A 16,686-nucleotide genomic window follows, 5' to 3' on the forward strand; every position below is an offset into this window, starting at 1 on the left:
TTATCATATAATTATCCTTCAAATTCTAACACACGATTCTTCTTTTTCTTAGCACTGGCACTATCATTAGAATTAATTTTATTAAATTTCTCCAGTCTTGATATTTATTTTCTTTTAAACGATTAGTAAATTATGTTACATCTTCTAATAATTTTCTAGGTTAGAGAACCACACGACTTTAGCTCTCAAAACTAAAGGAAACATACTACACTAAGCACGATCCAAAGAAGGATCAAATAAATCTATTATATATAACCTAATTCTACATTTAAGTAAAAACTTGAACCCATAATCTTTTGTACATGTAATAATAACTTTACCAGTTACGTTTTAGACTTAAATAATAATTAAAAAAAGAAAGGAGCTTGACTCTTTGAGGGCCATGTTATCTGCATAGGGTGGGTTTTGTCTTCTAGTTATTTTTTGTATCAATCAGCAATTTCGCACACAGAAAAGGTAGTAATAGTATTTGCTTCGAGATGAGCAAAATCCACTTGTGGGTTCTGACATACTATCATCGATAATCAATTCGTCTTAGGTAATTCGGTGCCTATTTCTATGTAAACAAAAAAAGTTTGGATTTTTTTTTTCCTTTTTTGCTTTTCTCCTCTAATCTTGGTATGTTCTTTATCTTCTACTGTTCTTGAAATTCAGTTCAATAGGAGTTGGATAACATGGCGTCTCAATCAGATTCTCCACCCAACTCAGTAAACGAGAATACCCAGAATCCAGGTACCCTTTTATTTGCTTTTCTTTGATGAAATTGTTGCTCTGCTACTGTTTAGTTGGTTCTTGAATATCAGGGAGAAATAGATCTTGCTGCTATTTTGTTATCTGAAAAGAAGTATTTTCCATAAAGATCGAATCTTTTTGTACTTTATGATGTTTGTGCCTTTTTGTCTTTAACTGGGATAGGAGCATGTAAGTGTGCTTCTTTTTACTTTTATGGATGGTTGCTACTTTTGGTTTGTTAAGCAATAAAGTAGTACTAACTTGATATTATTACATCTAATGATCATTTGTTTTAAACTGGAGCTTGTGTTGTTAGAAGCTGTATGATTTTGGTGTAGTGCAAATCTTTGAAATAATTAGGTCTTTTTCTGTGTTCTTGAACAGTTGCCGTAGCAACTAATGACATATATTAGCCTAATTTTCTCAAATAAATGGATTGATTTGATATCCAGTAACTGTATATAATGCGCATATTGATAACTAGGTGATTTTGTTTTCAATGTGAGGCTTCTGACGATGGTAGGTTCATTAACTAGATAATTTTCTCTCTGAGGCTTCACACAATCATAGAGTAGAATGCACCAGCAAACCCTCTCAACAAGAGAAACGATGTTGTATGAAATACCCAAATAAATCTGCTGCCCAAGAATGAATGGATAGTAGGAGAACTTAGTGAAAAACAAAAAGTAGTTTTGCTTTTCATATCAAAATCAAGAATACTATGTTGTTTTGATCAAATAATGAGGTTCTGTATAGAAGAATAGAATGCAATTTCCATGACCACATTCAAATGAGGTTTTGTTAACCTCAAGACTCTATGGCATTTTGAGCAACATGTTGCTGATTAGCTCACTATCCAACGCATAAGCTATCTCAAGGAACAACTACTTCAATGTAAACCTTACCTTATCAAAAAAAAAAATGCAGAAGAATATTTTAGATAATGTCTGTACACGGGTTCAAGCAAACAAACAGAGCTATTGGAACTCAGAGGTTACTTTCAAGTTTCAATAATTTGGTTCCCTTGCATTTAAAGATAAACCGACTTTTGATTAAGGAGGCATCTGTATACCTAATTACTTGAGCTGCTACCACAAAGCATGTCTATTTGAAATTAACATTTTGTTGTCAAATTCTCTTTTTCATTACACTTCAACATGTTGGGGGATTTCATGGGGTTATATCTGCATTCAATCTCTGAATGGCAATGATGGACTTCTTAACAACAATTATCAATGTGCATCATAAGAGTGCATAGACGTTATGAATCAAAAGAAAGTGCATATATATTACCAAATCAAAAAGAAAGTACATATATATTACATACGAAGAGAAGTGATAAAAATTAGTATATGTGGAACTTCAAATGTGCTCTAAATTCGGCATGCATGATTCTTTGCTGGAGATGCCTAGATCACTAGTTTCTTGTTCTCTGAGAACTGCTTCCAGTGAATTTATGTCATGGTTGAGATCTAATAAGTGTCTTCCACTTTAGCTAATTGCTTATAAGTTTATCTATGCAGCACTCTCATACTTTGCTCGATGAAGTCCATTGCTGAATTATATTTATAATGATGTGCTAATAATGTTGAGTTAAATAGAATTTCATTCTATATCGTAATCCAAACTTAAATTTCTAATTTGAAGCAACAGCTTCGCAACCAGCAGCTGAAGATCATCAAGGTCCCAAGCCTGAGGCTGCAAGTGGTAGCTCTCCAGCTTCTGTGTTTGTAAACTCTGAACCAATTCGGGAGGACCAAGTCCAGAATGCTATGAAATTTCTTTCACATCCGAAAGTTAGGGGATCTCCAGTCATGTATAGGCGTTCTTTTCTTGAGAGGAAGGGGCTTACAAAGGAGGAAATTGACGAGGCCTTTCGTCGAGTTCCTGTAGGCCACATTTAGATTTTCTTACATTTAATATTGACTTAAATGTAACTGAAACATCTACATGAAATTTAAGATGTATATTGATTTTGTGCCTAAATTACAGGATCCTACCCCAACTGTTACTAGCACACAGCCAGTTGCTGCTAATGAAGGTAATTCATATTGTTCTCGAAATAAAATTAGTGTTTGGCCTTTTATTCTTTTCTTGAGATTGATACTGTTTGGAGCCTATACTTGTCATGTTGTCCTGATAATTTGATGACAGATGGGACACAGAAGCCTCCATCGACTAGTACACCACAGGCTGCTTTACAAAATCTGCAGCCTGCATCAGCTCCGAGCAATAGCATGACAAAAATGGGGTATCTCTCTCATTTCCATTGGACTCATGCAGTTATTGCTGTAGGTCTACTCGCTGCTTCAGGAGCTGGAACAGCTGTACTTTTCAAGGTATTGCATAGTAAAAAGCCTTCTATTTATCATGCCAATTGGTACCATGTTTGTACTTTTTCTTCTCTGTCTTTGCCGATTTCTTCAGTGTAGATTTATTTTTCATACGCGAGACATCTCAAACTTTTATTTGTGGTAGCTCAATTTATTAGTAGTTTGGTAAATTGGTTGTTTCTTATTGACCGAAACAAAGAAAAGAAAAGAAAAAAAGCCTAATGATTTCATACAAAAGGTGGTAATCGATTAATGATGGGTATCTCATAGATGTAACTCTGGCCTCTCATATGTGAGAAGCTTGCATGGTGATGGAAAATTTGACCACGCCTATATACACTAGATTCAGGTCATTTCAGAAAAACGTGTACCTTAACTGAAGAATTATTTGAAGATTTTTAGTTAACCCTGTTCTGATTTTTGTTTTCCTTCTTTCTTTATTATAAATATCCCTGTTATGAAGATTTTCTCCAGATTTATTTGGTCTCCTCCGATGCCTTATCTCATTAGATTCATCTCTAAAGTAGGATTCTGGTTCTTATGACAATCTATTGGAAACTTTTCTCATGGACTACTCACTATATTTATCACCCACTGTTAAGTGACACATCCATTTGCAGAAATCTATTATTCCCCGGTTGAAGTCTTGGATACGCAAGGTTGTAATGGATGAAGAAGAAGATGAAAAAGGTATTGTCAAGGGAAAACCAAGTTTAGCAGAAGAAGCTGCTGTTGCTGCAAAAGCTGCTGCAGCTGCTGCTGCTGATGTTGCCCGAGCAAGCCAGGAGATGTTGGCATCAAAATCCGAAGGTTGGTTAATGTAAAATCTTATGTAATAACAAGTTAAGAACTGGATCTGAAATATTGTTCAGCATTGGTGACTTAAATCTTTCATCCTCTTTCCTATCCAGTGCTTATTTTTTTTACCATCAATAATCATGTTGGTGATTTAACTTGTGTTCCTCCACAGAGAAAAGGTATTTTGAGGAGCTGACAAGCCTGCTAAACTACCAAGTACGTGAGATGAAATCAATGACAAGTGCTATAGAGAAACTGGAAGGTGTGCTTCTCCATTTGCTCTTAAAGTAGAAATTCTCTACTTAATCAATAGATTTTTTGCATATTGACCATTTTTTGCTTTTAGGGGGGTCGTGTACTTTAAAAAGGATGTGTTATGAAACAAAAGGGGGTTAGAAAGGAGGTAAACTTTGGCCTACTGAGAAGTAAAGAATAACTTGAGTGTTCATAACTGAAAGAGCAATGGAGAAAGATAGAGATAATAAATTGTGCATAACCTGTGTAATTTTAGTTTGCTGATTCCAGCTTCAGCTGAGGTTGGATTACTTTTCGGCTCTGGATCTTTTTGGCTCAATAACCTTGGTGTTTGAATGTCATTGTTTATATGAGATTTTCGTGGTGCTATACTGGTCAAAGTATTTTTAGTATATGTGATGATACTTATTTACTTAGGTAGTTTCTGTAAAAGTTTATAACTCTCAAGCCACAGAATGGAAACTTGTGAACTTGTTCAAAGAATCATTTGAAGCTTCCTTATGGAGGATCAGGCGGGCTTGTGACCGTCTACATACCAGGGTGGCTATTGACCTCTACATCTCCATAAAATGCATTATAGCATGAATTTTCTAAGTTCTTTCCTTAAAAAACGTTTCGGTTGTTGGTCCCTGCAATTCTGGCTAAGTTCTTTCTCTCTATTCCACCGGCACTTCCTTTTATTATAATGTTTTCATTGCCTTGGAATTCTAGCAATCATAAGGTAAATGTCAGGTTCTTGAGATTTTGTTATGTATAGCTTAAATTTCATATATCATGCACTCCCTGACCCTTAGGGTGGGTATCCCACCTCTAAAGGGGAAGAAAAAAAAAAGGGATCCAAATCATCTTCAAACAGGAAGTGGTGCCTAATTTCAGTGTTCCGCTCATGCAGGGCAAAGTACTACTTATGGAAGAATACCTGTTTCGGAACTAGATGATCGAAGAATTTCAGTTACTCCATCTAGGGTAAGCTGTGTAGCAACAAAAAAGTCTGGATCTTGTAGTTGATATCTCTGTCGACTTTTAAGATTCAGTTTCTAATTTTCTTTTATGCTCCAGCAATCTTATGCTAATGGAAAAGTAAATGGTGATGCACATGCAGGTTCTAATTTCTGTTTCTAGCTGGATTTTTTTTCTCAAATCAGTTTTTATTGATTCTTTAAATACTAATGCGCATGAGTGGAACATTTTATACAGTGAGATCTTTGTCACCACCTGCATCTGTTGAACCATCTGCTGCACCCCATCCAAAGTCTTATATGGAGGTGACTCTTATGCTCTCTGGCTTGTTAGTGTATTTCCTAACTGTCAGCTCATCTGTTAGTAATTCATCCTATGTTCTTGATTACCTTTTGGTTTCCCAAAAAAAGTAGTTCTGCTTGGATAGATCTGGATCACTAGGTAATTGATGAAGGGAGTGTGTGGACGGGAGGGCGCCCAGACAGTATTATAGCCAACTCCCTTTAATTAATGGTCCTTTACCTAACTGTTAGCTCATCTATTAGTAATTTCATCCTATGTTCTTACCATTCTAAGAAGGAAAATCATGCAACTTTCTGGCTGGTGTGCAAGCGGTTAAACATTTTCTTGATTACCTTTTGGTTTCCCGTAGAGTTTTCCAAATCAGCTTTTGAAAAAAAAAAATAGTTCTACTTGGATAGATTTGGATCACTAGGTAATTGATGAAGGGAGTGTCCCAGACAGTATTTTAGCCAACCAGATTATCAAGGCTTTCTTTTTCCCTGATCAACTCCTCTTTATTTTTATTTCTAGTTTCACTAAGATTCTTTAATCATGCAAAAGTGTTGGCTTCTCTTCTTCCAAGCTGGAAAGACAAACTTTATTTTAAAAGAGGTGCTATATGCATATGGCAGTAAGCAATCACAACTCATGAGATCTGATAGTATTATGATTTATGACAGCATTTGGTAATTGTGATAATTCCACCTTGTAATGTAGTGCATGCATCTATCTTTGAACAAATCAATGAGTAGCACCAGTTGAACTTTAGGGAAATCGGCTCTTCTAACTTCATTATCATTTTACAGATTATGGCTATGGTTCAAAGAGGAGAGAAGCCTTCCAACATCCGAGTAAGTCCATGGTTCTCACCAGTGGCATTCTTGTATCTTGAAAAATAAAGTTTTCTTGAATAATACATTCATCTTCGATGCAGGATATAAATGATCAGCCACCAAATCCTAACCAGCCTGTACCTGATCGTGTTGCTGCAAAGCCTAAGGTTTGTCTTGTCCTTCTACTAACAATGTTGCAATTGGGTCAAATTTGAAGGTTGGATTGGGTCAATTTAAGAATTGTCTCTGCATGATTGACTTTTAAAAAGAACCATACATGGACATTCTGGCAGATGGACATGAAAAATAGAATTTACTAATCGAATCTATAATCCTATTCCAGTACTTCTTTTGATGAATTAATCACTGCAACTAGGATATTTCAGGAATATTGTATGGATTAAGTTCTATGAACACCTGTCACTTTGGTTTTGATACAAGAGTTACGGTTTACTAGATAGAACTTTCTATTCAATACATTCGGCTTTTTTTCTTGGATTGTCTGGAGGAAAGGTGGGGTTGGAGACAGGGTAATATGCAGTTCACTTGTAAGATTTACTCGAAATGGCAATGATAACCATTTAATAATCTGTGCTTGTGAACAGCCTTGGGAAGTTGGCCAGAGTCAAAATAATTCCAATTTCCTTCAATCTCAAGGGAGTGGCGATGGCTTGAATTATGGTTACCAAGACAATCTGACGAATGGAGACAGTTCAGCACCTTGGTGGCAACGCAAGAATGCCAGGATAACTGAAATTGAAACTGAAGGTGAACAGAACTTTGGATCTCCAGCTGCACCAGTTCAGGAACGACCAATTCAGAGATCATGGGTTCCTCCCCAGCCTCCTCCAGTTGCAATGGCAGAAGCAGCTGCAGCCATCCGCCAACCTAAAAAGTCTGCATCTCAGAACGAACAATTGACTGATGATCAGTTGTTAGCTCGTTCATCAGATGAGTTGCAGAGGGTTACAAGAATCTCTGAATCTGGTGGTACCCCTGAAGCTAATGGTTCGAGTTCTGGCCTACAGATGAGTGAGACTACACCAATTGCAGAAGGTGATCAAACTTTAAGCAGCTGAAAGATCATTTAATTTCCTTGATATAAAAGGCTGGGCATTCAGTATCGAGGTTCACCACGATCTTACAGCTACATGTTCTTGATGAATCGAGCCTCATTTCGTGTTTACCCCTATGTGAAGTCTACAGTTACATTTATCAACTTTGTGGTATATGGGAAAAAGATCATCTAAATGTAGCAAAGCCATTATGTTTCTTGTTGGTGGTCTATTCATTATACACTCTAAAATGGCTGCAGAACTTAAGAATTGTGTTTATATAATTCTACAGTTTGAATAAAGGTTAGATTATGATAATAACATAATTTGTGTTAAGCAATTTGGCGGATGGAAAAAGTGTTCCAATAAACCAAGGTGTGGCCTAGTGGTCAATGGTCAATGTAGTCGGTTGAGAACGTTCATTAGGTCTCAAGTTTAAATCCAACAAAAACATTCCATGATTTCTATCTATTTGTCTTAGCTTTAGTGGACAGAGTTATTTATATTGTACACAAGCTGACTCGACCACCATTGTCATAAAAAGAAGAAGTGCTCCAATAACATCAGTCATGGGGCCCTATGTTTTGGTGAAAGGCACATATCAATTGCTCAAAAGTAGATCAAACTTCAAAGTTATCTACAGGCAGCTCTCATAAGAATCTTATCCCTCTCATTATATTTTGTAGCTGGGAAGTTCACATGTTATATCAGTAAATAGAGCTTCTTCTTTTTAACTTTCTTTTTCTTTATTGATTCTAACTTATAACTAAGATAAGAATAATATATAATGATCTGTTCTCTCTTGGTATTATTACTAATTTAGATATGCAATCAAAGGCACAAAAAGCAAATAACAATATAAATAAAAGAATAAGAAATGTGTACACATCAACTTGATTTTTCCATTTTCATCTAGAATGTATACATGAGGTCATTGAAGTGGTTGTTAAAGTTATTCTATATATGTTAGAATCTGAAACTTCATGATACTGACTAATTCTTAGAGACACGATGATAAGGCCGAAAGTGGCTGGTAGGCATTATTTTTATTATCAAAATTATCTAGTGCAAGTATTTATTTTATTATTGAATTAATAAAGTCACCATAATTCTAAACAAAAAAACAATAAATCTAACCAAATAAGCCATTTTTTTCCACCTGAAAACTAACTAGAATGGACCCCATAACCTAAATAAAAGTTGTGATACAATTATCCACCCATTAGTTAAGTAACTTTATTAGTTAATTAAATTAAATAACTTTACATAGACAATTAAATGAGCATTTGAAAAATATAGAGCTATTTTGAGAAATTTGGTTAGGTTTCCAAGAAGTTGCTATTAGGATTTTAGCTTTTGCGTGATGAGTTGTGACTACTAGAAAAATGTGATAATGGCCCCTAACAAAGTTGTTTCACATGTCCTCCCTGTCAGATTCCTTGTATTTTTTCTTTATATATTTATCGAGTATGTGATTTTAGATAAGAGATTTAAAGATAGTAGATAGTTAAGCGTTGTCACACGTATCTTTATATATTAGTACTTGTAGTATTATTATAATACTTTATCCTTCAATTTATGTTATTATCTATGTTTTTTATCCTTAGAATATCATATTATTTTTTCAATTAATTAAATCATAATAGTACTAGGTAAATAGGACATCATGGTTAGAGTGTCGTGTTTTAGTCATGTTGAAATATATATTTAACTACCAAAAGTATTTTTGTTTTGTAATAGTGACAAAAAGGAACCAGCTATGTAAGCAGCGACAGTATTATGCAGACTATTTATTAACTTAATTCATTTTTGACTTATTCAAATTTAGTCTAACTTATTTATGTGACGCCTCTAAAATTATAATTGATTAAATCCAAATATTTAACAACCTATTATATTGATTACAAAGAAACAGATACAAATATATATATATATGTATGAAGTGATTATTTTGGATCTATTAGTTCAAAAATTATGATAAAGAGTAGACACTAGACATGCACTTTACACTTTTTTTACCAAAATATAGTGGAAGCTTTTAGCTATATGATTAGGACACTGATTAGTGAATATAAAGTTTTTGGCACTATATATGCTTTTTATTTGCCCCCCAAAAATATCAAAACTACCTGCTACAGTACACTACTGGTTCGTACTAAAGTAGATACAGTTCCTTATATTTTATTTTTTTAACAATCGTAGTGTTCGAATTAGTTTTTGCGTGTGCATTGATTCCATCAAATTAATTAAGACAGTTGGAAAGAAACATTTAGTCACCACCAGCAAAGTAGATACAATTCTTATAGTTATTAGGCATTAAGATAGAATTTTAATTATGAGTTCGATTGAATTTAATAATTTTGATAAAATATTTCTTTTAGTAGAATAGTTACTCCACGTTCCTATATATATAGATTTTCCTGAAATTCAAGCCTATAGAAATTTACCCCTAACGCAAGTTGTAGTCAATAACCTAATTAATTAATTCGATAGATTACCCTTTCGAAAAATTAATATACTATATACTATATCCTACTTCAACAGTATTTCTTTTTCTTTTTGTTTCTAGAACTTCTCCTAAAGTCTTAATATTATATATACTATTATTATTAGATGAAAAGGATATAAAGAGCTAATTAACCCTGAGAAGAAATTAAATCTTGATAGACTTTTGCAGTACGTCTAGAAACCTACTAATGGTAAACTTTTATGATGCTAATTAGAGAAATTAAATACATCAAGATAAATCTTCCTCTTACTTGCAAGAAATCTTATATAAATATAGGTTGTGCTAAAATACTTAAATAAGTAATTATTTCTTTAAAAATATGCAAGTTTAAATAGAACAAATTAAAAATAAACAGAGACAATGATCAAGTGTTGATTAGATCTTGAAATCAACGAGTAAATTAGAAATGGCAAAATTAGTCCATGAAAATATGATTCATCCAATCCGTTCAAGTTTGAGCGGATTATGACCCACTTATTTATTGATTCAGTCCATTTTAACCCGCTCAATTCTCAGTTCATGCATCTAGAACGACTACACTAAAATATAATTCAAATTGATGCATGAAGAATATTTTTAAAAGATATCATTTTTATTTATTATGTTATAGATAGTCATAATAAAAGAAAAGATTATTAGGTAATTAAAAAGAACCAAACTAGTAAGATTTGGCTCAGCCCCAAGTATAATAATTCAGTCTATTCATTATCTCTTGACTAATCAACAATTGTGGAGAATCACTTTATTATTGATTTCCTATTTTGTACACAAGAATAATTAATTAATGTACTAATAAAACTTGTATAAGAAGAAATTGTCTGATTCTTGATAATATTAGAAAAATCTATACCCTCTAGAACGACAAGGAAAAAAAACAATCAAAAAGTTTATTATTATGAACAAGTCTTCAAGAAATAAATAATTGAGAATTTAGGTAGAATTTATCCACTTGAAATATGTATTATAAGAATGGATAAGTCTTCATATAATTAGTAATTAGTTTGTGGTTAAACATGTCTGTATATGTCTTGTTTTCTCTAAATAAATTATTATGACAAAATGATCAAACTATAATCATAAGCTATGATGGGAAGTCTTCGGTTTGGGTATAATTAAATGGAGCTCTTGATATAAAGTATTTAATCTGATGGTCTAATCGACGTAAATTTAAATTAATTGATTATTTATAAGTATATGATAGAAGCAAATCAAGGATTTTAAATTAATGAATTCTGGATTATAATTCTTTAATTTAGTAAGTTTATGAATAAATTATTTATAAATATTAAGTAAATTTTATATTATTATATTATAAATATAAAATTTAAGCCAAAATTAATTAATTACATTGAGTCATGTTTCACGTATAAATCCGCCTCTAATAGCGGATATGGAATGCAAATTTGGAATAGAAAAGGAAAGGAAAGTTTCCTGACCAAATGTTTTATTGGTTGGTGAACTTGCGGATAATGACTAATAATTTAAAATTATCCCTTTTAACACTATGGTTAGAAGGGTTGTCACTTATTGTTTCATAATGTATCATATTATATTATGTTAGATTGTATTGTACTAAATTCTGCAAATGAATATAGCGTTTGGATAGATTGTATCGTTCTCCATCATTACATAATTGTCACATATTCATAATTTGAATGATAAACCTACAAGAAAGGTAAGATACGAGGTAGAGCTACTATGAAATTATGGGGTAGAGGATAAAATAATAATAAGTAAAGACAAAATGAGGGGGTGGAGGGGATCTGTATATGTTGTTCAGGTCAATGCAAATAAACGTATTCCTGAGCTTAATGCTTGAAAACAATAAGGGATTAGCTCAAGGAGTACTAAAAAAGGTGCTAATGGCAGCGGGACTCCCGCGGGTAATAAGAAGCTTAAAAAATGAAGCCCCTTTTTTTGAAATCCCACTATAGTAATGCCAATAAAAATTGAAAATGAGAGACCCAAAGTAATGAGAAAATGACTTATAACTGTGAAGCTATAAGGTATCATACCCGGGGGATTACAAAATAACGAAAAAGTAAAAGTGACCGAGATGCGAGGGGAAAACTTTTGTTTAACATTTCTAGAAAGACCACCTATTTGTTCGTTTACCGGGTTCAGCACGAAATCATAAATAAGCTCTACCAAGGATTGCCAAGCTTTGGTACTGAGTTTCCTCCTCCCTTTTTAGTAACAAAATAAATCAAAAGTAGGACCAAACTGAGAGTTAGTAGCATAAACAAAGATGGATTTGTGAATGAGAAATATAAGTTTCCTATTTTCATAGGAATCAATGGAATTATTTCAAATTGTTCAAGTGGGCTGGAGACGAGATCTTTCACTAGATCCACTGCATCTTTGTAGGCTTCACCCGCTACTCCGTTTTGATTCAAATCTTTCAATAGGGAGTCAAGAAAGTGAATATCGTTGCTTTCGCCATGTAGAACTTCGGCCGCTTCCAGAACTTCTTGGGCACTCTTGTTAGGCATCAACTCTCAAAAAGAATATTAAGGTAAAAACACGGTCACACCAAACTGGTTATTACATAAAATGAGTCTTTTTGTCGTTACCTAATAATGAATTTAAACGATACTATACAATAAAATTTAAGTAACAATCAAAACAAACATCGTATTTAAACTAACAATACTATAGAGTACAATGGGTAACAGCCATCCAAACAAGGTGTAAGTAAATAAAAAAAAATACTACTCATATATTTAATATTCCAATCGAGTACCTTTTTAACAGGTTAATTTGATGTCCTTATGTAATTAGTAACGAAATGAAAATTTTCAAGAGAATTTAAGATATAAATAAGTAAACATATGAAGATATCAAAGAAAGTTCAGTAACTATTATATGGTATATAATAAAAAATTAGTCATATTTAAATGTGATATAATTTTCTATTGAAGGAGATTAAAATGAACTCTTTAACTCTACCTAGCTCCGCCGTCTATGTAACCCTTTTCAACATTCAGCTAACAATTGATAGTGCATAATTCGTACATGCCAAACTTAACATCGCCAAATTAAAAATAACCCAAATTTGATGCTATTACGCTCTGACGCTGCTTTTAGTTTAGATATTTGTGTTAAGTCCCACTACAATTCTTTTACTTTTTTCAGTATAGAATACGAAGAAGATAATTTTTCTTGTAACTGAAATTTATACGCTTTTTTATAAGCTGATTTTTAAGAATAAAATGATGATCAAAGTAAAAAATATATATTTCTTTTATACAATATGGCCAAGACTTTGGTGACTTTGCTTTTTGTAGTCTCATTTTTTATTATTTCACAAAATATGGTGCCTGAACGAATGTGTGATTGTCAGACTAGTCAAGAATGTCATGACTTGGAATGTCAAGGGGCGCTCGAAACTTGTGTTGATGGATTTTGCGTATGTTTAGTACATTCCAATCATGAAGAAGGAAGAATGGAAGCATGCACAAATACATGTCTGAGTAGAGAAGATTGTACTGAATTTTTGAAATGTGAAAGTGGTTTACCAACTTGTGTTGATGGAAGCTGTGTATGTTTATGAATGACTAATTACATTTTTAATTTCATTTAATAAATTAAATGCAATTTTAAATTGTATTACTCTGGTTGCATCATGATATGAAAAAGAAAAAGATGCTAAATATATAGATAACCTCTTAAATTAATTCAGATATTTCATTCATAATCCATTAGATATTATGTACACATGCTTAATCACTGATTAACTATTTAATTATCTGAAGATTCCGTTCACTGTAATTAGCCTCAGAAATGCTGTAAATTCCGATTTAACCCATTCACATTACCCAAAAAGCTTACCAAATCTTGCCTGTACGGTAAGTATGACTTCCGTTTATCTTTTCCGTTTATCGCGCAACGCAACGCCGGAAAATCTTCAACGGCGGGAACTTTTCCGGTGATTTTACCAGAGTCAGTCCTTGTAATCTCTGTTTTCTCTTCTCGTTTTTTGAACGGAGTTGTCAAAAACACGAAAATTTCCTTACCGTCACTGTTACTCCGGTGAATGAAGTCACGTAACTTCCACCGCTTAGAAGAGGAGCCAGTGGAGTTGCTCTTCTTACGCAATTCACATGGAGGCTCTTCCGCCGATTTCGGCCTCCACACGCAGTATGTTCCCGGAGCAATTCCTTCTAAATCGTCGACTTCCGACGAGGAAGACGACGACGCAATTTCACGATCTTTGGTAAAAAGCTTCCTTAACGAAACTCGATTTGACTTCGTCGGAGTCGAAACTTTCTCCGAATTACTATAACCGGTATCGTTTAACGATAAATCTCTGTTGAAAATTGGACGGATCTGACCGTTGTAGAAGATTTCATCAGCAGAAATAGGCGAAAATTGATCAGATCCTGCCGTAACAAAAGCAAATTCAGAATCATCTTCATCATCATGTTTATGTACTTGATTTTCATCGTTCTCATTGTAGTCATCATCATTAAAGGAAAATTCGGAGTCAATTTCATTTTCAGCTGTGAATTCTTCTACAACTCTAGCAGCAATTTCTGTGAGATTAGTACGAGCAAAACTCGGAGACTGAGATAGTTCTGAACTCGCTTGCATATTTCTGATAATGATGAAACACTTTTTCCCTCTGTTTTTCTTCAAATAGATAACGAGAATAAAGTGCGAAATCTCAGATCTATTTATATATATAGGCTATACTATAGAGAGGGCGACGAGTGATTGTTGTAATATGGACCGACAATAATCTTAATAGTTCAGTTGATTGATTATCTAAATTTTCATATTATTAATCAAGTTCAATGCGGATTCTCCACACTCTGATTTTAATATTAAAAAGATGGAGATATGTATAGTTTTTTTCTTACATAATGCATGCACCGAATTTCGTTAATATGACGATGATTAAATGATAAATATTGTGTGTTTAAATGATACATATAAAAATAAATACGCATCCATTGTTTAGTAGCTAAATTTTGCATCAATTTAAGACTTTAACATACGATATGAGTAACATGCAGAACAGTACATAAGGTTTTTTTGAAGCATGCACATTATATTATATGCAAGTAATTAAGCACTTTACTATACTTTTTAAAGATGAAGGTTTAACCAAGTTATAATAAAATATACTAGGCCTAATAATAAGGTTTAATTAGCTAAAGTTGTGGTGATTTAATACTTATAGTAATGTTTTTGATTGACTAGTCTAACTATTATATTTATTTATATAGAAGATTATTTTTTTTCTTTTAGTCTAACTATATATCAGGCTATTGGATTAATAATCGTATAAAGCCAAGAGATTAGTTGTTGAATTTCATGAATCATGAATATATAAGAAAAAAGTTATAATAAAATATATATGATGTAGAAACTGTAGTAGATATGTATGTATATACATATATAGTTCTTTAATTTGCTTGGTTCATATATATACACCTAATACCTAACTATCATAGGTAAAAGTTATAATAAAATATAAATTCATATTTTTTATTATTTATAAGTTCAAAGTTAAAGTTACTACTTAAAATAAACAAATAATGTTTTATTAATTAAATTAAGTTAAATGTTTTGACGTTTAAAACAAACGATCCTTTATATTTATTTTGAAGTTCCCTTTAATTAATAGTCCTTTTAGTTAAGTGATGTCTAGTGTCTCTACAAAACCCTTTGGGCTCCCATTTTCCATTGTGAGGTCCAAGCTATCAGGCCCGTTTAACTTTACTGCACTCAGACCACAAACAAGACTATTTAAAAGTAGAGGTAAAAAAATCAAACTCAACTCATTCAATCCGTTTAAGTTTGAGTGGGTTATTGACCGGCTCATTCATTAGCTCAACTCATTTCAATTTATTAAAAATATGTAATCCGAATCGGCTTATGAGAAATCTGGTTGAAATATTTTCTAAAAACTTTTTTTTTTCAATTTGATATGTTATATATAGTCATTGTAAAGAGAAAAATAATTGTATTATTCATTAGCTCAACTCATTCCAATTTATTAAAAATATGTAATCCGAATCGGCTTATGAGAAATCTGGTCGAAATATTTTTTTAAAACTTTTTTTTTTTCAATTTGATATGTTATATATAGTCATTGTAAAGAGAAAAATAATTATATTAGGTACTAAAATAGTTTAATAAAACAATTAAGCTTAGTATAAATTGGGTTGGGTCTTAACCCATTATATAATCCATTACCTCACACGTTTTGACCCAAGCAAATTTGGGTTGGGTTGGGTTGGATCGGGTCTTGACCCGATTAATATCTTAACCCATTATGACCCGCCCAAATTTGACCCAACCCTCCCAATTGCCACTCTTAGTTAAGAGGTACACAAATAATCCATTAGATTCTTTGTTTACATTTTCTGGCCGATATGCGTAAATTAAACATGGTTACAAACATGGAAAAATAAATGCACAACTTATTTTACCATATTCTCTAAAATTTCCTATCATTTGAAAAAAAATTATGAAAATCTTTATTTTCCTCACTCTTACGCAATGTATCGGGACAGGTGTGTCTTGCATCAACAAAGGTAATGTACCAGATGTTGAGCGATCTATCAGGATGGGTGTGTTTTGTATCAGCAAAGGTAATTTATTAGGACGCGATGTATCGGAACGTTGATTGATTTATCTAAAATCCTTAAATTTTATGGTATTTTTGTTATTTAAAAAAGAATAGAAATATGATGTAATTAACTTTTAACACTATAAAATTTGTGTAATTTTTTCTTATAATAAATATGGGCAATCTATTTAGGTTAACTCTTCTATTTATTTTTAAAAATAAAAAATAAAATTCTAGTTGTTGCTGGCTATTATTTTGGTGACTGCTAAACAAACAGTTATAATTTTCCCAAATATAAATGTGATATTTATATTGAAAATTTTATAAATGACATTTATAAGACTAATAA

The 16,686-nt window shown here is 32.5% G+C and overlaps 3 protein-coding genes across 4 annotated transcripts; 1 reads left to right on the forward strand and 2 right to left on the reverse strand.

The window, feature by feature from the left end:
• Positions 1-558: 558 nt before the first annotated feature.
• Positions 559-7,574, forward strand: LOC125809617 (peroxisomal membrane protein PEX14-like). 2 transcript variants are annotated; one of them, XM_049489215.1, is made up of 12 exons: positions 559-732; positions 2,380-2,621; positions 2,725-2,773; positions 2,887-3,071; positions 3,686-3,875; positions 4,036-4,125; positions 5,011-5,084; positions 5,178-5,220; positions 5,316-5,383; positions 6,167-6,211; positions 6,295-6,360; positions 6,799-7,574. In XM_049489215.1, exons 1-12 carry the CDS (start codon positions 675-677, stop codon positions 7,270-7,272), a joined length of 1,584 nt encoding a protein of 527 aa, XP_049345172.1. In that variant the 5' UTR covers positions 559-674; the 3' UTR covers positions 7,273-7,574. The 2 variants fall into 2 exon arrangements, with proteins under 2 accessions (XP_049345172.1, XP_049345173.1); XM_049489216.1 differs by having other exon boundaries at positions 567-732; positions 2,386-2,621.
• A 3,959-nt stretch (positions 7,575-11,533) lies between these two features.
• Positions 11,534-12,251, reverse strand: LOC125809629 (ATP synthase subunit a-like). The gene is given in 2 exon segments (XM_049489224.1): positions 11,534-11,922; positions 11,925-12,251. Coding segments are annotated over 2 exon segments (714 nt in total). The 5' UTR covers positions 12,250-12,251.
• A 1,214-nt stretch (positions 12,252-13,465) lies between these two features.
• On the reverse strand, positions 13,466-14,363 carry LOC125809711 (uncharacterized). Its single transcript, XM_049489306.1, has one exon. It carries the CDS (start codon positions 14,348-14,350, stop codon positions 13,535-13,537), a length of 816 nt encoding a protein of 271 aa, XP_049345263.1. The 5' UTR covers positions 14,351-14,363; the 3' UTR covers positions 13,466-13,534.
• Between the last annotated feature and the right edge of the window lie 2,323 nt (positions 14,364-16,686).

Source organism: Solanum verrucosum, unplaced genomic scaffold (genome assembly GCF_900185275.1).
Source record: "Solanum verrucosum unplaced genomic scaffold, falcon-dt-bn FXZP01000121.1, whole genome shotgun sequence".
Classification (NCBI taxonomy): domain Eukaryota; kingdom Viridiplantae; phylum Streptophyta; class Magnoliopsida; order Solanales; family Solanaceae; genus Solanum; species Solanum verrucosum.